At 45.1% G+C, this 25717-nt stretch overlaps 1 protein-coding gene across 1 annotated transcript in view; it reads left to right on the top strand.

Annotated features, from left to right (window-relative positions):
- The window catches only part of DNER (delta/notch like EGF repeat containing), a 344618-nt gene that overhangs the window by 158420 nt on the left and 160481 nt on the right, over positions 1 to 25717 (top strand). Inside the window, exon 5 of the mRNA XM_047773688.1 lies at positions 6982 to 7127. Within this exon, the coding sequence (XP_047629644.1) occupies positions 6982 to 7127 (146 nt within the window). The remainder of the gene's footprint in view (positions 1 to 6981; positions 7128 to 25717) is intronic.

Raw genomic sequence — 25717 nt, 5'->3', positions numbered from 1 at the left:
GGTCACAACTGCAACTCAGATCTGATACCTGGCCCGGGAACTCTATCTGCTATGGGGCGGCCAAAAACAAACAAATAAAAAAAGAAAGATAAAAAGACTGGATGAGATCTGGGATGGTTGGTTTGGCCAGGAAGGTTCTTCAGCAAATAAGGCGTCATTGTGTTATCCTTGGGTGTGGTGACAGCTCTTTAGCTTGCATTCACTTTCCCCGCTTAATTGGCGGTCTGATTGCGTTCTGCCACCTGCAGTGGAAGGGCACCTGTGTCCCTGGGCAGGGGGTGTATTAGTAAGCCTTGTTTTAGCATCCTGCTGCCCTGGGTTTGGTCTGAGTTCAGGTTTGCACCTAGCATCAAGCTCTTCTTTTTGCTTCTGGCCAGGTACTCTCAAAAGATGACTTCTTTCTCAGGTTTTGCATTCCAACCCCCAAGTCTTGAGTCACAAATCTGTGGGGATCTTGACCGGCTTCTTAAGCTGTGCACTAACTTCCATCCTACCTCCTGCAGGATCGGCATGGATAACCAGCTCATCCCTGCTTCTGCAGATGGAAATGTGGAGATTGGAGGTGTTTGCCTTCCCAAAGCCCGAGTTAGTGCAAAAACCCTGGGTCTCCAGCTGGAGCTGGAGCTGTGTATTTGAAAGCTTTCATGCCTGTCTTGTACCAGCCTTGGGACTTAGTGGACTGTGAACAGTTTTTATAGGTTATAGTTTTGTGCCAAATGACTCGCCAAGCCTTAATAGGGAAACGCAGAAGTCTGTTTCCAACACCTACCGCTCACGAATTTACAGCCAGCGTTTTTATGTTGCACGTATGCATTCCTTTAACAGGAAAGAAAATGATCTTCAGCCAAACCACTGAAGTGAGAAATGCACATCTCGTTGGCTCTTAATCCCAATGAGATACTAGCTACAAAGTCCATTGAGGTCCTTTCGTGATAATGTCAAAGAAGGTCAGAGAGTGGTCAGACGAACAGCTAATGGCCTGGAGCCAGCCCTCTTGCTGATGCTTTTGTCTCCATCCAAGCATGATGGCAGGACCCCCTTTTGGTTGCTCTCGACTTCTCATGGGCACCAGGGGAGCACGTTCGGCAAAGTCACTGTGTTAAAAGGACTGTAATGATGGCAAAACACTTCATGACCGTGTTAAGGAGCACAGTGTGGGGCTGTGGGCAGGACCGGGTGTGTGTATCTGTATGAGAAGTGGGGGTGGGATGAGGATGGGGTGGGGGGAGGGGGAAGGAAGCACAGCTTTTATTTGTTGTCATAACCAGTTACTTGAGGGTGTTAACAGATCCCAGGATAATCTTTGCAGAAAGTTTTCCTTCATTACCATTTTAAAACTCATCAGGGAAATCACTCAGTTGTGCAATGAGTAGAAGTGGCCCTTTCAGGTGTAGCGTTATCTTCCCCCACCCCTCTCCCTTTTCCCTTCCTTTCCCAGCATCTGGATGTTGAACTGGACGGTGATGAGTCCTTGAGATGTTTTTCTCTGTCACGGACCATAACCTCCTCTTTGCGATTTCTTTGTAATCTTCATGGTGCAGAAGTCTTTTCTTCTCAGTCCCACTATGGGAAAAAAATCATACAGCTCTTTGTTTTAGTTAAATTTTCTATGTATGACTCTGGTATGGCCCAATATCTCTATATTCATCTGCAGCTAGGTTTTTATGGTGAATATTGTGAACAAATTGTGAATCTGTAAAGCTTGATTCTGGGCCCTGGTTTCTCTTTCTCTCTCTTCTCTCCAGAAGTACATTTTCCCTGTCCCAGGGGTTAGAACCACCGTGTTCAGAAAAAGCCCAAATTTAAGCCCTGATGTTTCTAACTACTCGTGTCCTAGGTTGAACCACCAACTTAGCTGCTCTGTGTGAGAGAGAGTGTGTGTGTGTGTGTGTGTGTGTGTGTGTGTGTGTGTGTTGGGAGGTGGGGAGGGCATCACTTCTGAAACTCCAAGTTAATCTGTATGTGGTGGCAATCTGGATCACTTAGCAGCACTACTGCACCACAAGGTGGCTACAACATGTCTGATTTCTTCTTTTCCCTCATCCAGTCCATACGAAAGCCACACTGGTACTTCCTCCAAAATGCAGTCTTTGAAAATCGTAAATCTGATTATTTTCCCCCTACTTAACAGGCTTCAGTGGATTCCCATTGCATTAAGGCTCACAAGACCCCCTCTGATCCAGCCCCTCCTGCCTCTCTGTCCTCATCAGGGCCCCAGCTCACCGACCTCCTCTGGCATCTGAGGCCCTTTCTTAGCCTTAGGGCTCAACCTAGCTGCTGTCTCCTACCCGGAGCTCAGCAGTCGTGTGCTGGATGAGCTCAGCTCTCCCTCTGTCCTAGCCCGCCCCCCGCCCCCCCCCCCCGCCCCCCCGCCTCCAGCTGGTTTATGCACATGGAACTCAGGATCTGTCCACTGAGAGGGACTTGATATTTCAGCCTCAAAACCAGAATCATAGACTTGGGCTGTACACAACTATGATTCCAACACATGTTTCTCCGTGAACATTTTTGGAGAACTCTAATTTTACATTTGCTCTGGTTGGAATGAGGAATCTAAGGCCATGAAGATGAGCAGCCAATTAGGAAGTCCTTCCATAACAAAAGGTGGGAGAGGCCCTGAGGCTTTTGACAGAAAGCTTCCATTTTCTTTTCTCTATTTCTGCTTTGCTTGTCTTTCTGTACTAGTGTCTCCTTTTCTTCCGTCTCCTGCAGTTTCTATCTCACGCTTTGGTTTTCTTTTTCCATCTCCTTTCCTCCCTCCCTCCTCCCTTCTTTCCCTCCTTCCTTTTCTATTTTTCTTTCCCTTTTATATTTCTCCTCTTTCTACTTCCCTGTCTTGATTTAAACTTGGCTTTTGTCGGAGCAGCTCCATGGCCTCCTATGTGGTATCAGTTTTTTAGTTTTTGAAAAGACCCATAGAAAATGCAGGTGTGGACAGAAGGCCATTCTCACACAGCTCTGCAGACAGGACTAGAGTGTTAGTCTTCCTCAGAATTGGCCTGTTTTTGTCTCTAGCTGATCAGTTGGCATCAGATCTTGGAATCTGAATAGGAGGACAAGCCTTTCTATCCAGTTCGGTATGAGGAATTACTGATTTCATACCATTAAGGAAGAGGAAAAACAATGGCCATGTGCTCAGCATTTCTTTTAAGTGTGTTAGAAGTGGCCATCAGTGTGGGACTGTGTCAAAGGAGTCACACTGGCTTTTCAGCAACTTTCAAATGATCACCTATAGGGGAGTTCCTGTCGTGGCTGGGTGGTTAACAAACCGGACTAGCATCCATGAGGATGCGGGTTTAGTCCCTGGCCTCACTCAGTGGGTTCAGGATCTGGTGTTGCCGTGAGCCGTGGTGTAGGTCGCAGACATGCTCGGATCCTGCGTTGCTGTGGCTGTGGTGTAGGCTGGCGGCCACAGCTCTGATTTGACACCTAGCCTGGGAACCTCCATATGCCACAGGTGCAGCCCGAAAAAGACAAAAGACCAAAAAAAAAAAAAGTCGCCTATAAAGCCCCAAAGGCCTTCTTTTTTTAAAAAAAGATGAATTCTATTTTATTTCATATTCTTTCTGCTGCCGCTTTGTAAAGCACACAGCTCCTGCTCTTTCACGGGCAATTTCCTGAGGGCTACTTTGCTCTAATGCAGCTGCAGTTTGGGGAAAGTTAAATCGGACGGGATTACTTTCCATTATGAAGCACTCCAAACATTTTTCCCCTGAGACGTGATCAAAGGGAGGTGCAAACAACATACTGAAATTACGCTTGTAGGTGAAAGAGCCACCAGGCACGGTTCTCTTCGTGTGAACAATATATTGCTGAAAATAATGTGCTTATGCAGTCGATTCACTTTGGGAGATTAGGTGACATAATCAGAAATTCTGCAAGACTGTGTGACACGCTGCTGCCAAGATTGATTTCTTTAATAGTTTACTAAGGGATTTTAGGGACAAAATAGTCGTCGTCGTCTTCTTCTTTTTGGTCTTTTTAGGGCCACACCTGAGGCATATGGAGGTTCCAAGGCTCGGGGTCTAATTGGAGCTGCAGCTGCCAGCCTACCCCATAGCCCATGGCAATGCCTGATCCTTAACCCACTGAGTGAGGCCAGGGATCGAACCTGCAGTCCTCATGGATGTTAGATTTGTTTCTGCTGAGCCACGACGAGAACTCCTCAGTCTTCTTAAGGATATAAAGCTAATGGAGAAAACTTTTTCAAGGTTGCCTCTAAGAGGAGGCTCAAGAGGTTAGGAACCTTGCGTTGTCACTGCTGTGGCTCTGGGTACAGATGTGGCGTGAGTTCAATCCCTGGCCCAGGAACTTCTACATGTGACCAAAAAAAGTCTCCAAGCGCTTTAGAGGTTTATGAAGATTGAGGGAATAAGAACATCGACTAAATAGCACAAAATTGCCTAGACTTTCAAAAGTAGATGCATAGCACGTGCTCTCAGAGGCTCGGGGGCATGTCTCTAAGTCCAGGTGATTGCTGCCGTAGCATGAACATCACTCATTTGACTTAGTATTTCTATCAGGCCAGTGATTCTTAAGTGGAAGCACATGTCTAAAGTACTTCGGGAGTCTTTCAAAGACAAACACAACAAAACCCTGCCTACCCGGGGCCCAGCCCAGACTGCTGATATGGAATCGCTTAGGTTGAAGCCTGGGAATAATGGACTAGGAAAAGGCCCCACGAAGGTATAAAGCTTCCGGTTTCAAAACTCGTTAAGGACCGCTGCTCTTTTTTTCCTTTTTCCTTTTTTACAGTTTTATTGAGGCATAGTTGATGTCTAGGGCTGTGATCATTTCTGCTGTACAACGGGGTGGCTAGTTTATACGCGGACACACATCCATTCTATTTCAGAGGCTTTTCCCACAGAGATGACCACAGACTATTGGGTAGAGTTCCCTGTGCTACCCAGCAGGACCCCTGCTCTTGACTGAAAGTTTGAAGTGGCTCAAACCAAGGGTGACTCCCCTCTGAAACCTTAGACTCTCGTATGGTGCCTGGGTGGTAAAAGTGAGCACGAGAAATGTTCATTGAGGAGTTCCCATTGTGGCGCCACGGAAATGGACCCGACTAGGAGCCATGAGGTTGCAGGTTCGATCCCTGGCCTCACTCAGTGGTTAAGGATCCAGCATTGCTGTGAGCTGCGTTGTAGGTCACAGAGGCGGCTCGGATCTGGCGTTGCTATGGCTCTGGTGTAAGCCAGTAGCTACAGCTCTAATTTGATCCCTAGCCTGGGAACCTCCATATGCCTTAGGTGCGGCCCTAAAAAGCAGGAAAGAAAAAAAAAAAAAGAAATGTTCATTGAAGAAATGGAAGCAAACTATTTAGAAAACTGTACTGTTCTGTAACTCAATTTTTTATTGAGTTATAGTTGGTTTCTGAATGTTATGATAATTTCTGCTGTACAGCAAAGTGACTCAGTTATGCAGATACACACACTCCTTTTCAGATTCTAAACTACTCATTCATTTGAATGGCTCATTAAATTAATTAACTAATTAGTTAATTTATTCATTTATTTTTGCTTTTTAGGGCCACACTTGTGGCATACGGAAGTTCCCAGGCTAGGGGTTGAATTGGAGCTGCAGCTGCTGGCCTGCGTCACAGTCTCAGCAACTGGGGATCTAAGCCACCTCCACAACCTACACCACAGCTCACGGCAACGCCAGATCCTTAACCCACTGAACGAGGCCAGCCATTGAACCTGCATCTTCATGAATACTAGATGGGTTTGTTGCCTGCTGAGCCACGATGGCAACTCCTGGCTCAGTAAATTTCATAGTTGAATAGAATTTTAAAAATTGTCTTTGGAAAGAGGCCTTTTATAGAGAATTTTAAAGCATTCTGTGATCTAAATTCTTAGTAAAGACTAAATATAGATTTTTTCAGGTAATTTAATACAAAACTAGAGAACAAAGCAAAGATATGAAAAATACCTTTATAATTACTATTTTATTTTACCTCCATTGTTTTATGTGTAAAAATGTCATTCAGAATATGAATTCTGGTAACACCCCTGCATTGTACCAGGCTCTATTTCTCTATTAAAGCTGATAAGCATATGTTTTGATTGGTCTGAAGAGCCCCATTCAGTTTTATTTAAAAAATTTTTTATTTTGTCTATGCTTGTGGTATGTGCAAATTCCTGGGCCAGGGATCGAATCCGAGCCACAGCAGCAATCTGAGCCAACACTGGATCCTTAACCCAGTGCACCGCCAGGGGACTCCTATACCATTGAATACTTATAGCATTATTTCCTTATTCCAGTTGGAGGCTGTTATTTATTGCTACTACTATGGACAAATAATTGCACTGGACATAAAGATCACTCAGTGATAATATGACGCATCGATGGGCTTGCGATCAGCATTCAACGTGATCTGTCCTGTTTGGTTAGATGGTTAAAACCGTACAACAGAGGAGGATACTGCGCATGCACTCAGATTGGTGATAGAGGAAGCTATTTATTAACAAATCCCTCATAGAATATGTGCCCACATTGCATGCCCACTGTGAGGGCAGGGAGCGGCTTGTAGGCCAATAGCAGGGTGTGGCCTTGGGGAGATTTAGTGCTGGTGACCATCCAGAGTAGCCAGGAGGAGGAGGAGTTGGGCAATGCCAGCAAGTGACTCAGAGAAAAGACAAGGTTCTAAAGCAGAGGGAATTCTAAGATGCTAATGTCGGGATGGAATTCAGAGATCGAGTTGTCCCCAGGGGCCATGAGCAGGAACAAAGCAAACGCTTCAAGGTGCCTGAGTCTCCTTTACTTGGTATTCAGAGTCCCTCAGGATGCTTGACCATCACGAGTGGCTGACCGTAACGGCCCAAGGTCCCAGTGGCCACTCGCCACGTGCTTTATTCCTCAGCCTGACTCACTACATTTTGTTTTGTTTTGTCTGCCAAACTTGTAAAGTGTATACACAGCCTTGTAAAAAGAATGCCGGTCAATCTTTACATTTCTGACTGTCCCCTTTTCTTTTAGGTTTTGTGAATGACTCTGTTACTAAATCGATTGTGGCTTTGCGCTTAACTCTGGTGGTGAAGGCCAGCACCTGTGTGCCAGGGGAGAGTCGTGCAAATGACCTCGAGTGCTCAGGAAAAGGAAGGTGCACCACGAAGCCATCAGAGGTAAGGGGACACCTGTGAGCTTTAAAAGAAAGAACAAATTTCTTAAAAAAAAAAAAAAGATACATCTCAAGGATGAAAGAGTCAAGAAAGCAAGTGCATTTGCTGAAAATCCCTCTGAATTTCCGGTTTCAGTTTTTTGTTTGGGGCGTTCCTGTGGTGGCACAGTGGTAACGAACCCGACTAGGAACCATGAGGATGAAGGTTCGATCCCTGGCCTCGCTTAGTGGGTTAAGGATCCGGTGTTGCCGTGGGCTGTGGTGTAGGCTGGCAGCTGTAGCTCCGATTCAACCCTTGGCCTGGGAACCTCCATATGCCACGGGTGCGGCCCTAAAAAAAAAAAAAGAATTTTTTTGTTTGTATGCAACATATATATCTTTTGCCATCATTTTAAAAGTAAATCTTAAACAATTTGTGTGGTGCTAGACCTCCTTGCTCTGGTGCAGTAGAGAGTTTGTAAGAAGTAATCAATCATTGTATCTGGTAGCAGAATCAAGAGAAACAGAAGAGGGAAAAGGTAAGATGGAGTCATCTATTTCCAGGTGTGGCCTTGTTCCCTCCTTAGACTTTGTGTTTCTGCAAGGCTGATGCAGAGCTAGACAAGGAAGAGAGACATAAGAGAAGGAACAGAGAGCAGCCAGACACCAGAAGGCGAAAAGGCTGACTCACTATGTCAGCTTTGTGGACCAGAGCCGTATGCAAAGGCTGGAGGACCTGAGCCCTGGCCCCCTTCTCTTGAGCAGCTGAGGTCACATGGCTGCGGGGCTGGGGCCCAGGAGTCAGGCTAGCAAAGGACCAGGCTTTGCTATCAGTATTGAGCTGCTTGGGAGGATTTTGGCAGCTGGGGTCCAAAACACACCTGAGCAGTGGAGATGGGCACTTGCCATCAGCCTCTACACGGGTTGAAACTTGAGCCACTGTGGATGCCAACTCGCAACGCCCCCGGAATGGAGCTCAGGGTGGAGACCAGGAGCGAGGCCCTCTGTGCTCTGGCAGAACAGGTCTTCAGCTAGACCTTTTCAGGAGAAGATTTCATGAGCTCAATTCTTGCAACTCCCTGTGTCTAGAAAAGCAGTAAACTCCTTCATGGGGACGCCTGCTCCTCGTGACTAGCAGCGACCGTCTGTAAAAATGTGTGTTTGGTTGCCTGTACCTCCCCCTTCACCAAAATCACATATATGTTGACATCTCCGCCCCCACCTCTCTGGAGAGGTTTTTCAGAGCTGTCTGAAATGCTACCTCCGAGCCAGAGTCCCCCTTGTTGTGCCCCCAGTAAAACTCAACTCTCAGCTTTGTGCTTGTGCATACTTTTTAAGTCCACGGCAAAGAGGGAGACTGCGCCTTACAAGGGGGCCGCTTCCATCAGGGCATGTCCATCACTCGCACCACCTTCGGCATCCTTTCCTGACTCCTGCATCCTTTTCTCCATCCCCCTCTCCCCAGTCCCTGTGCATATTTCCATTGGGGTTCATATTACGAGAAAGTGGATTCCCCAACCCCCCCCCCCCAAAGCATGGTTTATTTTAGATCAATAAATAGCACAGGTCAACTTTCTTTGGCAGCTTCTCCTTGTGGTAATGTCAGCTCATTCAGTAACAGCGGTGTGAACTTGGACAAGCAAAAGGGCTGGAGCGGCTGGTTGGAAGACACTTTCAAGGACTCATGTTATCTTGGGAAAACCTGTGATTTTGGTGTCTTAGGTGTAATATGGCAGTGCTTTCATATACCTAACCCTAACCCCTAACCCTTGCCCTCATAAATTATCCCCTGAATGTGGTCAGGAGCCTGAGAAAGTAGCAGGGATAATACTTTCTGCTAAATCCTTGAAAAAGAGCACGAATGTAAACCAAAGCCAAAACCAAGTCCCTGGGGGAGGGAAAGGTGCCTGGCCTGAAGCCAGGCGGTGAGGTGTGAGATTTCTTTCACAAGCCAAGCCTGCCCTGTTGGATCCCGTTTTCTTTGGTCTCGGCCAACCTGGACCCGCCTCTTTTCTGTCCCGAGGGGGAGCTTTATTTATTTATTTATTTGTGGGAAAATAAATGAAGCAAAGGGTATTGAGCGTTCTTCTATGACAGTCAAGGCTGGAGAAGGGTGCAGAAACGTGAGGAATGGTGGAAGCAGTGGGGAGCATGTTTCATAAGGAGGTTCTAGAAGGGATGAACGTGAGAGGCTGAGGACAGCCAACTGCTGGAGGTGGAAAAGTGTCAGACCTTCCAAGTGGGGCAGCACAGTGGAGGCACACGGGTCTTCCCCGCGCTCGTTCTGCGTATTCCAGTGATTCTGCAGCCCGCTGAGCCCTCAGAAATATCACGTTGGTGAAAGAGAAATGCCTTCAATGAGAAACTGACGAATGGTTAAGATTCCTTGTGAGCTTTCCCTTATAATAGAAGACCCTTCTGGGGAGCTTTGCATCTGAAAAGCGGTCACCCTGTTGTCTTAAAGCGTGCAGCCTGCCTGCAAGTGTCATTTGCATGAAAGCTGTAGTTAAGAGGCTCTGCTTGGTGGCTTAGAATGGTCTCCTTGAAAAGGTAGTAGAATTTGTAAATCAGCTATAATTTAAAAAAACCCTAAATGTCCATTGATAGATGAATGGATTAAGATGTGTGTGTGTGTGTGTGTGTGTGTGTGTGTGTTCACTCAGCCATGAAAAAGAACAAAATAATGCTATTTGCCCCAACATGGATGCAACTAGAGATTCTCATACTAAGTGAAGTTAGTCAGAAAGAGAAAGACAAATGCCATATATCACCTATATGTGGAATCTAAAAATACGGCACAAATGAACCAATCCACAGAATAAAAACAGACTCATAGACCTGGAGAGCAGACTTGTGATTGCCAAGGGGGAGGGAGAAGGAGTGGGATGGACAGGGAGTTTGGAGTTAGTAGATGCAAACTATTGCATTTACATTGTATAAGCAATGAGGTCCTACTGTACAGCACAGGGAACTATATCTAACTTTTGATAGAACATGATGGAAGATAATACGAGAAAAAGAGTATATATGTATGACTGGATCACTTTGCTGTACATTGGAAATTGACAGAACATTGCAAATCAGCTATAATAAGAAAATTTTTTTAAAAAAGAGGGGGTTTCCATGCGGTGCAATGGGTTAAGAATCCAGCGTTGTCACGGCCGTGGCTTGGGTTGCTATTGTGGTGGGGGTTCTATCCCTGGCCCAGGAACTTCCACATGCCTAAGGGAATGGCTGGGGAAAAAAAAAAGGTAGTAGAATTTGTAAATTAATTATGGTTGCATTTAAAAAAAAAAAAGAAAGAAAAGGTAGTCGAAGTATTTACCTCCTGGCAGGTAACTTGGCAAACACTGCCAGAGCGCTTTGAAGTTTTTGTTTAAAAATGATGCAAAAACCTTGGAATCCATACCAATGTGAGCCCAGCTTCCTTCAGGCTCCAGCTCCTTTGAAGAACTCTGAGTGCTGGGCTCTGAGATAACACCTCCATCCTCTGCCCCTGTTCCCAGTTGCTCACCAGGAGCTTGTAAAGTGCACTGCCTCTGCTGCTGCTGATGTCTGTCGAAGCCTGCATTTCCCTTTGGTGACTTTCAGGAAATTGTGGCCAGCCAACTTGTCTGAGACATTATGGTTAGTTACCCCTAGAGACTTTAATCAAGTGGTTAGGCTGGAGTGACCATGTCCACTTACAGAAACTACCACATCGTTATCTTGAGAGAACCGTCTGGAAGCCAGTCTTGCTATTTCCCCCAGAGATAGACTGTGGGAGTTGAACCAGCCATGGCAGGAGTGGGAAGGGAAGGGTGAGTGATCTTTTCTGTGTCTCTCTGAGCCCCGTGGCTTTCTTGATTGTTGTCATGGCTGTTGCAGCAACTTAGGAAGAGCTTTTCCAGCAATGAAAGACCGTTGTTCTCCAGTTTCCTTCATTATAGAGTTTCTTAAAATTAGAAGTTATGAAGTCCAGCCTTCCACCTAATGCAAGAAGCAACTCCAGCATTCAAAACAGAACGAGTGCTTTTTGGTGGTTTAATGCTATTGTTTCTAATCGTGTTTCTATCTTTTTGTTAGATCATCCATCAAAATAAAAGCAGTTCTGTTGCTTCCACACAACTCTCATTTGGTAATGGAACTCATTTCTCTTTTGTCAGATGGGCTTTGCTGGAGGATAGCTCCCAGTTCCCAGTGATGGGTGGTTTGTGATAAAGCTTTTGCTGCTGTCCATTGCTATCTCACCACCCTGGGAAAGCCTTGTGAAATGTTTACTGTAACACTGTGGGGAGCTCTCTATTTTGAAAAGCTGCTTTTGTTACAAGGGCTGATTCTGATCTTTTCTTCTCTTTATGAAAAAAAATATGACTGTTGGCCACTACTTCTTTTTGAACTTTATCACCAAGGTTGTTTGCTGTCTATTCTGTGTTTCCTTAACTACCTTAAAAGAAATGGTCAGCGCTCTTTGCTGATTATGAGCCTTGAGGCGTCTTTAGATTCCGTTCGGTTCAAGAGCAAGAGATGTGTACCAGTCAGCGTTCTCCAGAGAAGCAGAACCCGTAGGATATACCTATATCCTTGTCTAAGTTATGCGTATGTCGTTATGTAATATATATGGTATATATATGTGTATATAGATATAAAATGTATGTGTGTAATGTTAATATTTGTTCTATAACACATACATACACATATATAAACCAATCAGTTAAGGAGATGTATTTAAGATGATTGGTTCATTGTGACCTCATTCACTGTGGAGTCTTGGCAAGTCCTGTGGGAAGACGCATGGGCTCAGGGCAAAGGTGCGATTCTAGGACAGAGGTAGTCAGCTGGTGAGCCAGGAGGAGCTGATGTCACAGGTGGAGTCTGAAGGCCGTCAGTCCACTGGCAGAATTCCTCTTGCTGGGGGAGGCCAGCCTTTTGTTCAAGCCTCAAATGATTGGATGAGGCTCACCCTCATTACGGAAGACAGTCTGTTTTGCTCTAAATCTACTGATTTAAATATAAACCTCATCCAGAAACATCCTCACAGCAACATCCAGAAGACTGTTTGCTCAATTCTTTGGCCGAGTTGACATCACAAGGTACTTTCTGTTTTTTTCCTCTGATTCATTGTTGCTCCTTTTCTACACAATGGCATCCTTTACCCACAAAGTTAAAGGATTGGTTTTTTTGTTTTTTTTGTTTTTTTTTTTTTTTGTCTTTTGTTGTTGTTATTGTTGTTGTTGTTGTTGTTGCTATTTCTTGGGCCGCTCCCGCGGCATATGGAGGTTCCCAGGCTAGGGGTTGAATCGGAGCTGTAGCCACCGGCCTATGCCAGAGCCACAGCAACGCGGGATCCGAGCCGCGTCTGCAACCTACACCACAGCTCACGGCAACGCCGGATCGTTAACCCACTGAGCAAGGGCAGGGACCGAACCCACAACCTCATGGTTCCTAGTTGGATTCGTTAACCACTGCGCCACGACGGGAACTCCAGGATTGGTTTTAAATTTTAGTTTGCCTAAGAGTCCCCTGAGGGGAGGGAGTTCCTGTTGTGGCTCAGCAGGTTATGGACCTGACGCTGTCTCTGTGAGGATGAGGATTCCGTTCCTGGCCTCGCTCAGTGGGTTAAGGACCCAGCGTTGCCACAAGCTATGGCCTAGGTCACCATGATGCTCAGATCCCGTGTTGCCATAGGCTGTGGTGTAGTCCATAGCTGCAGCTCCAATTTGACCCCTGGCCCGGGAACTTCACCATAAAAAGAAAAAGAAAAAAGGTTTTCTGACGCCCTTGACAAAGGGTCTTATTTCAGATCATGATGCCTTTTGTTGAGTGGCAGGCAATTCTGATGCAAAAGTTGATTATGGACCATAGTTCTGGAAATAGAGGTCTCAAGAGCAGTGCTTATCACCTTCCTATCCTTGATAGTTCCTTAAAGCAAATATGCACCATATATTTACTCAAAGATTTTATTGTTGTTAATTTCAGGGTCACGTAGCTAATTGAAAGAATAAATGCTGATAAGTGATATAATGGCTTAGTGCATACCCCAAAGCTTTCCTGTTCCTCAGCCCTGGTCTACATTGATAGGTAAATGGGGTCAGGCCCCCATTCTTAGAGGGTTCCTTAGAAATCTCTCTGTACTTGCCTTCTGAATCCATTACCTTTAGGCTGTTTGGATTGGAGACTAGAGCTGATTCCTCAGACTTTGTTCTGAGAGAGAATTGAGCTGGGGTCCTAGCCTGGATTCACTCTCGCTCCCTTCTAGAGCCTGTGTCTTCATTCTGTCTTGAGGTGTGGGCCTGGCATGAGAAAAGCACCAGCATGTTGGCTTGGGAAGATTCCTGACCTTCCGTTACCTCCCTCCCTGCTCTTGGAAGTCCTAGTCTTTCTATAGCTGAAGTCTTCTGGTAGGAATAAATCATAGAAATAAATCATGGACCTGAACTGGTTATCTAGTCTATTGCTTAACAACACCTCCTGTCCTTGTTCTCCAGCCCACGTGGCTACCTAGGTAGGGGACACTATCCTTCCAGGAGCCTGTCTGCCTAATGGCAGGACCCCTCTCTATCTTTCCCGCTTTTTCAAATGCATACGCCTCCTTGTTAGGGCCTCCAGTAAATTCCTGTCTGTGAGGTTTATTTCAGCTCTGAGTTGCAGGGTGGAGTGATGAGTGAGCTGTCAGCTGGGTGCCAGAGCTGCCCTCTAGCTTCCAGCCTCAGCCCCTCTCACAGCTCCTGCATCCCTCCCCCCATTCCTCCCTCGCATCTCTATGGCTTTGCTCATGCTGCTCCCTCTGTCTGGAATGTTCAGCTGCCACCCTACCCCAGCGCTCTGCCTTTGGCTCTCCCATCTTCCCAACTGTATTTCAGGCTCAGCCCAAAATCTTCTTGCTTCTAGAAACTGTCCCTAAGCCCTCAGTGCAAACTTTCTCCTTTTAAGCACTGTACATTTTATTTTTCGTATGTGGCTCATGACATTTGATTTATGCTTATTTTTAATAGTTCCTGTTTTGTTTTTGGTCACAACCACAGCGTGTGGAAGTTCCCTGGCCATGGATTGAACCCATGCCACAGCAGCAAACCGAGCTGCTGGTGACAATGCTGGATCCTTAACCTGCGGCACTGCAAGAGAACGCCTTATGCTTTTTTCTTTTCTTTTCTTTTGCTTAAATGCCTTAAATTAAAATTAAAGTTTTATTGAAATACAGTTGATTTACAAGGTGTGATCATTTATGCTGTGCAATAAAGGGATTCAGTTCTACATGGACACATGCCCATTGTTTTTTCAGATTCTTTTCCCACACAGAGGGTCATAGAATACGGGGTAGCATTCTCTGTGCTCGACAGCAGGTCCCCATTGCCAATCAGTCCATATACCACAGTGTCCTATGCTGTTTCTTTACAGCCATCATCATTTGGATTCACTTTACTTCAGATGCCACTTCACAGGTGGAGTGACTACCTGTCATGTGCTTGGTATTTCCCTAGGCTCTGGGGATGCACCTTTGCTCAGAGAAGACATCACCTTTGAGAAGGCGCTGGAAGGTTCGGGGGCTGGGAGCCCGACAGTAAATCATGGGCTAGAGCAGTGGGACATGTGCTTGGGGAGAGGCTTGCAGGTGTATTCTGGGAGCCCAGAGAAGTGTCCAACTCAGATGTGAGATCGTTGGAAGCTTCCCCGGAGGTCTTGGTGGTGACATTCAAATTTGCATCTGATTCCTTCCACATCCACTGTAACAACTAGCAAAGTGCTTTCTGCAGGGAGATGCTCAAACGCTGTCTATGGACCAAATGAAGAAAATGAACAAAAGGACAAGCATGGGATGGGAAACCAGTCCTCTGAGTTTTTGGGTAGATATGTAATTTGAGTTACATGTTTGGGAAATATGGAAACAAGTAAAGGACATGATGTATTTGGCTTATAACGCGCAAGTCAGAATATACTCTCGGATCTAAGGCCTTCTCACAGACAGCGTGACCCAGAATGTTATCAGAACTCCTTAGGAGCACATTTAGCAATGCTGCCAGTCCTCTCCCTATCATCTAAAAAGAAATAGGTCAGAATAATTTGAATCACTGGAGTCTTTGATACCATCCTCTTGTTGGTTTGAAACCGTTGGCAAACTCTTCTTTGGGTTAGGAGGTTGCAACGTGCTGGGGGCAGAAATAGATGTCCTATCCTTTCATCTGTCACTCCTTCAAGAGCTAATTTTTCCACTATCATTAGTGTGACCATAAAAGCCCTCATGAGACCCTGAAAAAGGACTGTGACCTGGTAGGGTTGTGAGAAAGAAATGGGGTGAGCGTATAGTCGAGGAAGCCCATCAAAGCATCAGAGGAAAGGCATTCACTGTATCCTTCTTAGCATCAAAATAGCAGCTGGCAATCGGGATGCGGAGATGCTTTCAAATAGTTCTGTTCCGTAGGTGTATGGGGGGGTGGGGTTAGGTCCCCCATGGCTCTGCCAGCACTGGAGAAGAATTTCTCCTTTCAGCAGGGGACGAACCACGGCAAGAAAGGGTCAGAGTGGGATACTAGTGGATGGGAAAATACTTGATGAGCCAGTGGTTAGTGGCATGACAGAGGAAAAAAACCCACTAATTTATTCTAAGAAACTGTTCTCCTAAGGGGATGGAGAACCCTTCTTTTGACAGAACAAATAGCTTATTGACAATGCGCATGAAAAACTTTTGAGCCAGAGAATAGATGCTTTGGACTAATGCCAGGATGAAGGTATCAGAGATGCAATTATTGGCTAATAACAGATGGGTGATATTTCCCACAGATTTTCCTTGTAGAAACCACTTTGTGGACCTTTGAGAGAGCAAGTGCTTTTATGGGTAATAAAAACAGACTGATAGATATTGAAAACATGCTAAACACAGAGATCATAAAAGTAAGTGCAGCCCAGCTGTCACAGTTTCAGTGGTCCAGGATAAGCCCGCCTAGAATTGCATGCACTTGGTGTCTAAATTATAATTCATGGTGCTAATGTAATTAAAAAGCTATGGCTGCCTTTTATGTTAGAGACAGAAGGATGACCACATCTTTGCCGGTAGCAAAAATATGACAACATATTTGAGTCCTTTATTATAAATGATTTAAAAAATAATGGTAAAATTATGTCCCGAAGGATAGATATTTTGTCAGATTTCTATTTGGCATCAGCATTTTCCAGAAGGTTTAAATGCTAACAGTTGTAGGGGCATTGGCTGGGGGCATTCCAAATATATTAGGGTGACGTCTCCAGGGTCATAAAATTTCGAGTGGAGGATGATTTTAGAGGCCTCTCCACTAGGTTAGTTTTAAACACCAGGAAAGCGAGAGATTTAAGCTATGTGCCCAGAGCCCAAGAACTAATTCAGGGTAAAAGCAGAACAGGAATGAAGGGGGATTTCTGGACTTTTGCCCCAGGGCTCCCCCTGCTGGGCAGCAAGCCTCCTGCGGGACCTTCTGCTGTGCAGGGTTTTGCCTGCAGTCACTACAGCGAAAACCAGGCATCAGCAGTTCGGAAACTTTTCTGACGATTTGACCTTACGACCTGTTGTTGTTTCTGATGATTTGACCTATGACATGTCTGACTTTCATGTGCACATGTGGGAATTTTGTTAAAATGCAGATCCCAGGACTCATGGGGTCTGGGATGGGGTCTGAGATGTGATAACCTTGTGAAATACCACAGAAATCAGACCAGATATTAGAGGTCCCTGTTCCCAAGACCTTTCAAAGAGACTTAGGGGATTCAGCAACCTCAGTCCCATGGTTTTCTTTGGCATAAATTACAACAGTGGTGTGGGTGATAAATGAGAGTTCGTGATTACCGTGCACACACTGCTATATATAAAATAGATAACCAGCAAGGACATACCGTTTAGCACAGGAAATCTACTCAATTCTTTGTAATAACCTGTGAGAGAAAGAGATCTGAAAAACCATAGATATACACACATAACTGAATCGCTGTGCTGGGCACCTGAACCTAATATGACACTGTAAATCAGCTACCACTTCGAAAGAAAGGAAATTGAGAAAGAAAAGGTACAACAGGGGACTCAGTGCTCAGGGGCTCTCTTATTCTAGAGCAAAGTTTGAAGAAAATCACAGTATAGGTGAAATGAGTAGCAAGAAAGAGAAAAGAAATCCTTCCAGGTGTGGCAGGCAGCCTTTTACAAGGAGCTCAGGAACCTGTTCTTTTAGATTGCTGCTCCCTGTTTTATTGAGGTGTAATTGACTTTAGCATGGAGTTGATCTCGGGTATTCGATAAGATGTATATATCGTGAAACAATCATCACAGGACGTTGAGTTACCATCCATCACCTCCCACAGTTAGAATTTTTTTTTCTTGAGATGAGAACTTTCAAGGTCGACTTCCTTCGCAACTTTCAGGTCATGCAGCACAGTACCGTTAACTAGAGTCACCATGCTGTACATTATGTCCCCAGGATTTGCGAAGTTCCGTTTAGAAGATTAAAACCTTCCAAGGCGGTGTTTTTCAGCCCCTGATTTTTCACTCTGTAACTCAATGGGAGACGGATGACTGTTATTCTTAGATTTTAATTACTACCTCTTGGAATACAGAAATAAGGCTTTACTAGACGTTTATGCCAGAGAGAAGAAAACCGTCTCTTTGGAACGGGGCGGGCTTGCTTTCCGTGTCTTGCCTCTCCCTAAGATGCTTATCCTTTTGTCCTATTTTTCAGTCCATAAGTCAGCGAGCTGAGCGTGAGCCCCTGGGAATAACACTGCTACATGGCTTTGCCTGTGGCATTTGGTGGGGCTGTGCATCGCTTGTCTGTAGAGATCTGAAAACTGTCAGCTGTGCTTGCTCACAAAAAAAGGAGTGCATTCCACATCATCTTGGATGGTCACTTATTTCTCTCCACTTCTCCTCTCCCTCCCCCATCGTTCTGTGAACCCTTCTAAATTTCAGGCACAGAGCTTCACCCCAACAAAACAGGGTGAGGAAAACTGCCAGAGTCTCTGCTCTCTTGACGTTGAAAGTCAGAAAACTGGCTCTGAAGTCATTGACCTTGACGTTCACCAAATGTCCCGATCTCCTCTGAAACATTACCAACCTCCTCAGCTCTCTTCAGCCTCTAAAGATCTGGCCAGGGACCCATTGAGGCAGTTTGGTACTTCTTTCAGATTTGGAGGAGGAAATAAAACCTCCCTTTGAATGTTCCCCTTGATGGCCTTCATACGGCTTTAGAGTGTCAGTGGACTCCCTCTGTGTCTCTGGAGTCAAGGTAATTAGAGCTTTGGTTTGACCTTGATGTTTGCCTTGCTCCTTTTGTGACATCCTCTTAGGTTTCAAGAATCGGTTCTGGCTCTACATCTTATCCTTCCCAGTGTGGAGTGTTGGGTAGATTCAGAAGGAAAGTCATGTGTTAGGGGTTAGTGCAGCTTAACTTTTCCCAGCCTGGACGGAGACACTAGCAGGCTTAATGGCAGGCAGAACTAAGGGTTTCTTCATGGTATTAGTTGGGGTCTTCTGGCCCTCCTCTCCAAAAAGACCTCCCTGCTGGCCTCTCCGGTTCTTTTTCTGTAGATCTTGGACCTATTTTCTGCCTACTGAGTTACCGACCCATTTGAGCATCTGTCCACTGCATGCAATGCTTGTTGTTTTATTTACCAAACTAACCCAGTGGTTTTCTGACTTTTTGGTCTCAAGACTCCTTTATATTCTCAGAAATTGTTGAGGAACCCAAAGAGCTTTTGTTTATCCAGTTGGATCTGTTGATATTTACTGCCTTAAATTAAAACTGAGGAATTAAAATATTTATTTATTTATTTAATGGCCACACCCCCAGCATATGGAAGTTCTTGGGCCAGGGATCGAACTACACCTCTGCAGTGACCCAAGATTCTTAACCCATTGCACCACGACGGGAACTCTAAAATATGTATTATTTCATTTAATTGATAAGTTCATCACGTGTTAACAGAAATAACATCTGTTTAATGGAAAATGTATTTCCCAAAGCCAGAAAAATGTAGTGAGAAGAAAACCACTGGTTTTATTTTTACAGATCTCTTTAATATCTGGCTTAAAAGAAGACAGCCAGATTTTCCCATTTGCTTTTACATCCAACCCATTGCAATGTGTTGTTTTGGTTGAAGTATAGCTAGAAAATTCAGCTGCATACAGAATTTTAGTTGGAAAAAGGAGAAGTGTTTTAATAGCTTTATCATTTAATTGTGGATATTTTTCTTAAAAATACTCCAAAACTCGCCAAGTGACAGATTCCTAAAGGTTAATTGAAGGTGAGATCTGGAAGCTCATCAACGATCTCTGGCACTCTGTCGCATTAAGATCCATTGGCATGTCTTGCATTTTGGATCTGCTACCCATGAATGGTTTTTTGCAACATCACACATTGATCATTTGGAAAATATTGGAATTATACAGAGCTTCCAAATATTGACACATTTTGTGATACAATAACACGAAGTCCCATCCATGACTGATATCACCACCAGTCTCACCAGGAAAGTCTTCAAGTATTGGGAATCTGGTAAGCTCATAGTGGAAGGTGAAAGTTTTCCAAAATTCGAATTGTTCCTTAAAAGCTCAAATTTTACCTCTGAGTACAAAAACTATTGGTTATTTTCCTCAAAGTGACAGGCCTGCTTCGTTCATTGGAGAGTAAATATCTGCCAGAGAGCCAAGTCTGAATAAGCACAGTGGTCTGCCTGTTAGTCATTTTTTCAAGGATAAAAGATGCTCCCTGAACAATGGGGTGGTCAGGTCTTGACACCAAGATGCCCACGGCTGTGTTTCCTGAGGCAGTTGCTGGGCGTTCTTGGGTGGCAGGCATGCTGTATGCACACCTTCCATTTTGTCACAGGAAATGTTAAAAGTTTAGTTCTTAAAAGTTTAGTTCTGACTGCTTCATCCAGGACATTCTAAGTGAAACTGGCTGCCCCCTAAACCCCCTGCCAATGCCCAGAGAAGGTGAAGATTCATAGATCATGGCTACAAAGACAGGGCTTTGATGTGTGGGAGAACCTCAGGGGTTTCTCACCATTGTGTTTGCATCTCTCGTGCCAACCTCAAGAGTGAAAAAGACACACTGTGTTTTCCTATTATTGTAGGACGGTCTTGACCTTGTGAGCCCTGCTGACTGCAACAGAAATGCACAGCATGGGAGCTGCGAGTTAAGTTTTATTGGGGGAAAAATGAGGACTATAGCCTGGGAGATAGAGCCTCTCAGAGAGCTCTGTGGCGCTGCTCCGAAGAGGGGGGGCCGTCAATACATGTGTGATTTTGGCAAGGCAGGTGTGTGCAGTCAAGCACACATTTCGGCAGGGGCTTACTGTTAGTTATGAGGAGCAGAAGTCACCATTAATGGTTTTAGTGCTTCTCTAGATAGGAGAAGATGCAAGGATTTGGGCTCGTAAAGTCCTCTCCTGAAACCACCTAACCATCTGAAGGCCCGTTCTGCCAGTTCTTCCCAGAGCACAGAGGGCCTCACTCCTGGTCTCCACCCAGGGCTCCTTTCAGGGGGTGTTGAAGGTCAGCGGCTGCAGTGTCTAGTGACATCATTCGTGTAGTGCCAGGTGGTGAGTGACAATTTTTAGTTGGCGCCTCTCTGACAGGGTCTCAGGCTCCTCCTCCTGAGGTCTGGAAGCCACATTTTGAGAACCTTCCCCTGGCCCACGCCTTGCCTCTTTCTTTTCTGTTTGCTTTCTGCACCTTTAATGTATTTTCCGGAATGCTCCAGCTTAGCTTGGGAGAATTCTGTTTCTTCTCTTTGACCTTGAAAAACACTTTGCAACTTTTGTCACCCTTCAGTGGAAATTCTCAGAATGGCTTCTTTGCAGCAACATTGGTTCAGTTTGTTCAGGGCCAGTTAAGTTCATCTTCTCTGTCTGCTCCTTGACCCACCCCTCCCCCACGCCCACCCTGGGATCAGCTGCCCACTGTTCTCCCAGGTCCCCAAGGCAGAAGCCCTTCTGTTCCTTCCTTCTCTCTTCTTCCTTCCCTGCCAGCAGCTGGCAAAGAGCCACATCGAAAACAACCTGAACAGTCCCTCAAATCCTGTTTAAAAGATAAAACGAAAGCTGGCTGATTCATATTACAGAAATCTCCTAAAGTGGTTAAAACCAACCATTCTGTGAAACATTGCGGCAAGCTTTTTCGATGGTAAAGAGGCTCAGGGAAATGGAGTGGTTGTCTTTCTGAGAAGTGGCCTGCTTTCCTGGAGAGGAGAGGCAGCAGAATTCATCCCCTGATCTTGCTGTTGGGACGAAGGAGAGTGATGGTGGGGTGGGGGGAGGCTGGGTTGTAGGGAGCAAGGAGCTTAGGGAACAAGTATGCCTGGTCTTTCTGATAATCCTGGTGTTGAATGGAGGGGGAGAGAGTGGGACGGTGTCTCAAGTGGGAAATTGGGTCAGAAGAAGAGTTTTTGCTTTTAGAGTAGTGAATGCATTGCACTGAAATAGGCTGAAGGTGAGAAACAGATGTGGGAGTGGGTGGGTGGGATGTAATGAATGGAGGAAGGTCCTGGAGGAGATGGAATCAGGAGAGGTGTGGAGGGCTTCAGAAAAGGGGAGGAAAGATTCCTTCTTTGAGGCAAGTGATGTCAGGCACAGACTTGACCAAGTTTATTAAACAAGGTTTTTTAAAAATTTTTTTTCAAATGGAGGTGAAATTTGTATAATATAAAATTAACCATTTTAAGATGAATAATTCAGTGGCATTTCGTACATTCACAGTGTTGTGCAACCAGCACTTTTAGCTAGTTCCAGAACATTTTCATCACGTCAAAAGTCATGTTGTTCCTATTGAACAGTCACTCCCCGTTCCTTCCCCACCCCTGGCAACCACCAATTTGTGTTTCCTCTCTTTGGATTTACCTATTCTTGGTATTTCACATACACGGAATCATATAATATGTGACCTTTTGTGTGTGGCTTCTTTCACTTAGCATCATGTTTTCCATTCATCCATGCTGTAGCATGTGTCAGTATTTCATTCCTTCATTATGCCTGCATAGTATTCCACTGTATAGATATACCACAATTTATTTATCCATTTACCGTTGATAGACATTTGGAATGTTTCTAGCTTTGGGTTGTTGTGATTAGCACTGCTGTGAATATGCATGTATAGGGATTTGTTTGAGTACTTATTTTCAATTCTTACCTAAGGAGTGGCATTGTTGGGTCATATGGTAATTCTATATTTAGCTTTTGGAGGAACCACCAAACTATTTTCCACAGTGGTCAAATCATTTTATACTCCTACCAGCAATGTGCAAGAGTTCAAATTTTCCTATATACTCACCAACACCCCCCCTTTTTTTTTTAATTCTTGCAATCCTAGTGTGCATAAGGTGGTATCTCACTGTGGTTTTGACTTACATTTTCTTAATAACTAATGCTGGTGGTCATCAGAGATTTTTTTTTAACCATATTCTATGCTTACATCTTTGAAAAAAATTTTTTGAATTTTCCTTTCAAGGTGGAACTCCAGGAGTTCTCCTGTGGCTCAGCAGGTTAAAGATCTGGCATTGTCACTGCTGTGGCTCTGCTTACAACTGTGGTGCAGGTTCAATCTCTGGCCGAGAACTTCTCTATGCCATGGGCATGTCCATAAGAACCCCCCCTCCCAAACAAACAAGCAAAAACAAAAGTGAATTTAAGTTCTGTTCCTTTGTGCAGGAGATTATAGGAGGCATAGTCTTGATTACAAGGAAAGAAACAATTTCCGGCATCACATAGTTGAGTTCAGGAGTAGCAGCTCTTGGAGATTCCGGATTGCTTTGCCCCTGGATAGAGGCAGGTGATTCCTTTTGCCTGGGCCACCTTGAATACTGGTCTAGGCCAGGCCAGCCCTAGGATATCTACTCACTCTAGGTTATCATTGGCATAAAAACCATCTAGAAGCTTGGTTCATTTCTAGGGCATGTGAGATAAGGCAAGTTCAGAGAAGATGGTGCCTTAATCTTGTCTCAACTGGAAACTGTCCAGGAACCCACCATCTCCGTGGGGAAGGGGCAGAGCAAGCATCGTCTAACACCTGTCCTACTGTCACGAGCCATTGAATGGCTTTCTTCCCTCAGATGTCTTTTCCTCATACTCCGAGAAGAGTCCCAAGAAACCTGTCCCAAAGCTGCATGTTTGTTACTCATCAGCAACAGGGAGCTCATTCTGTGCTCAACTTCCTTCACATAATGGGCTTTGGAAAGCTAAGATCAGCATTTAATTGAGCCACAGGCATGTGTCCCTTCCCAGTTCACACTGGAGGAGAATTTCTAGTTTAATGTTAATTCTGCAGTAAACAGGATATTTCCAAGTCTATAAAGGATGGAGCAGTTGGCTCTGAGAGGGAATGAGAATGCTCTCCCTGGAAGACAGCAGCTGCTCTATAACAGAGCAGCAGAGCAAGGTCACAGCAGGCCCCTTGAGGCCATTGCCACAAATGTATTTGACCCTCTTCTATCCACCTGTGGTTGGTTTCCACACAGTTCTGAGCAGAAGATTCGAGCTGTGTCTTAGCCTCAGACAGAGGTGACTGAGTTATGTGCAGGGACACTTAGGGCTCTACTGTGGATGGGAGGGGGCAGAGGATGACGGTGTGACCATCTTCCAGGAGTCAGCAGGGGCCCTGGCAAACGTGGAGAGTTTAGAGCTGTCCAGAGTTCAAAGGGCATTCTTATGTAGGACATCAGAACCGCACATGTTGTTCTTACTCAGTCACAACATTCTGGCAGGAAACTGGAGGAAAAGGAGCACATGAACGGAAGAAATACCCCTAGCAGCTTATAGAGATCACTTCTGCTTTCCAAGAGTAATCATGCATGTGAGTTTAGGTCTACATCTGTAAAAAACTCAAGATGTTGCAGGAAGGGGGATCCCTTCCAGAGACTGAGAATGGGCTCTTGTCTAATGCTTGGAAATGAATGGTCCGACAGAGCAAGAGACTTTATTGGGAAAGGGTGCCTGGGAGGGAAGCAGCGGGGTGAGGAGCCCAGGAGAACAGCTCTGCAGGTGGTCGCAGTCTCTGGTTGGTTTTATGGGTTAGCTTCCCGGTTGTCTCTGACCAATCGCCTTGCTTGGCCCATATTTGGTCTGGCTCCGGGTCCTTCTTGCTGGCACAGGCACCTCTCGGCAAAGATAGATCCCAGCACCAAGCGTCCTGGGAGGTTGGTGGTCTTGTCTCCTCCCTCCTGTTGGCTCCTCCCACCTCCTCCTGGTTCGTTTTCAGGGCAGCACCGCAGTCCTCATCAGGACCTCCTGCTGGGAGACAACTCATGCACATGGCTGTCATTGTGCCTGCCGAGGTGGGCCGTTTTGGTCACTGGTGCCCTAACAAAAGCAGTTCACTCTTCTCCCTTCCATTTATCTCCACGTGACAATTCAATAAGTGCTTTCCTAGCTCACTGGTGTGTTTTGGTTTTTCTTTCTTGTTAACCTTTCTCATTTCTTTGTATGCTTCCTTCATTACATTTTACCTTTATCCTTTTCTTTGTTATCATCTGGCCTCCATTTGATATAGTATGTGTCTACGTGCGAGTAAACAGCATGCAATAGGTAATCGCCATGAAAAGTATCAGCAGCAGAGAGTTGAACAAAGTCCTATAAATCAAGCCAATTGAACATCAGTGCAAGAGGCATTAGCGGTTAGTGGAAACTAAAATATTAAAGGAATGGGTTATAGGTCATGAAAGCCCTGGCTGAAGTGATGAAAGCACAGTCTGCTGAGAAGTTTTGTAGGGTCTGGAACGGAAGATGGGTGGGGTTCGTCTGAACTTGGATTAGGTTAAGGAAGGGGCTGCCCCATAGGATGAGGCCACAGACTGCAAACATGTACTGGAATCTGGTCACCCTTCCTTAAGGCTAATTATTTTCATTGATTTTTTTTTTCTTTTTATGGCCACACCTGTGGCAACTGGAAATTCCCAAGCTAGGGGTTGAATTGGAGCTGTAGCTGCCAGCCTACACCACAGCCACTGCAACTTGGGATCCGAGCCGCATCAGTGACCTACACCTCAGCTTGCAGCAATGCTGGATCCTTAACCTGCTGAGCTGAGTGAGGCCAGGGATTGAATCTGCATCCTCATGGATCCTGCTGAGGTTTGTAACCCCCTGAGCCACAAGGGGAACTCCACTTTCACTGATATATTTTTTTTTTTTTGGTCTTTTTTTTTAAGGACCTCACCCAGGGCATATGGAAGTTCCCAAGCCAGGGGTCTATACCATGGCTACAGCAACGCAGAATCCGAGCCATGTCTGTGACCTTCACCACAGTTTACAGGAATGCCAGATCCTTAACCCCCTGAGTGAGGCCAGGGATCAAACCTGAATCCTCACGGATATTAGATTTGTTTCTGCTGAGCCATGATGGGAACTCCCATTTTCATTTTTTAAACCAAGGTTTGTTCTTTTATTTTAAGGATTTCTCCACATATGGAAGACTTTGGGGGTTAAAAAAAAAAAAAAAGATATCACATTGTGATATCTAAAATCAGAAGCAGCACCCGAATTTCTCTTTTGCCCTGTGGTTGTTTCAAGCAGCTAAAATAAATAAAAATGTGAGACATATAGACTTCCATATTTAGATTAGTATGATAGTATACTTCCATTTCTAACATAAGGACAATTCATTTTGCGATTTAATAAAAAAAATCCCATTAA

This window comes from Phacochoerus africanus, chromosome 3 (genome assembly GCF_016906955.1).
Source record: "Phacochoerus africanus isolate WHEZ1 chromosome 3, ROS_Pafr_v1, whole genome shotgun sequence".
Classification (NCBI taxonomy): Eukaryota; Metazoa; Chordata; class Mammalia; order Artiodactyla; family Suidae; genus Phacochoerus; species Phacochoerus africanus.
The sequence above is the reverse complement of the archived record's forward strand: the minus strand, read 5'-3'. Positions and strand labels throughout refer to the sequence as shown.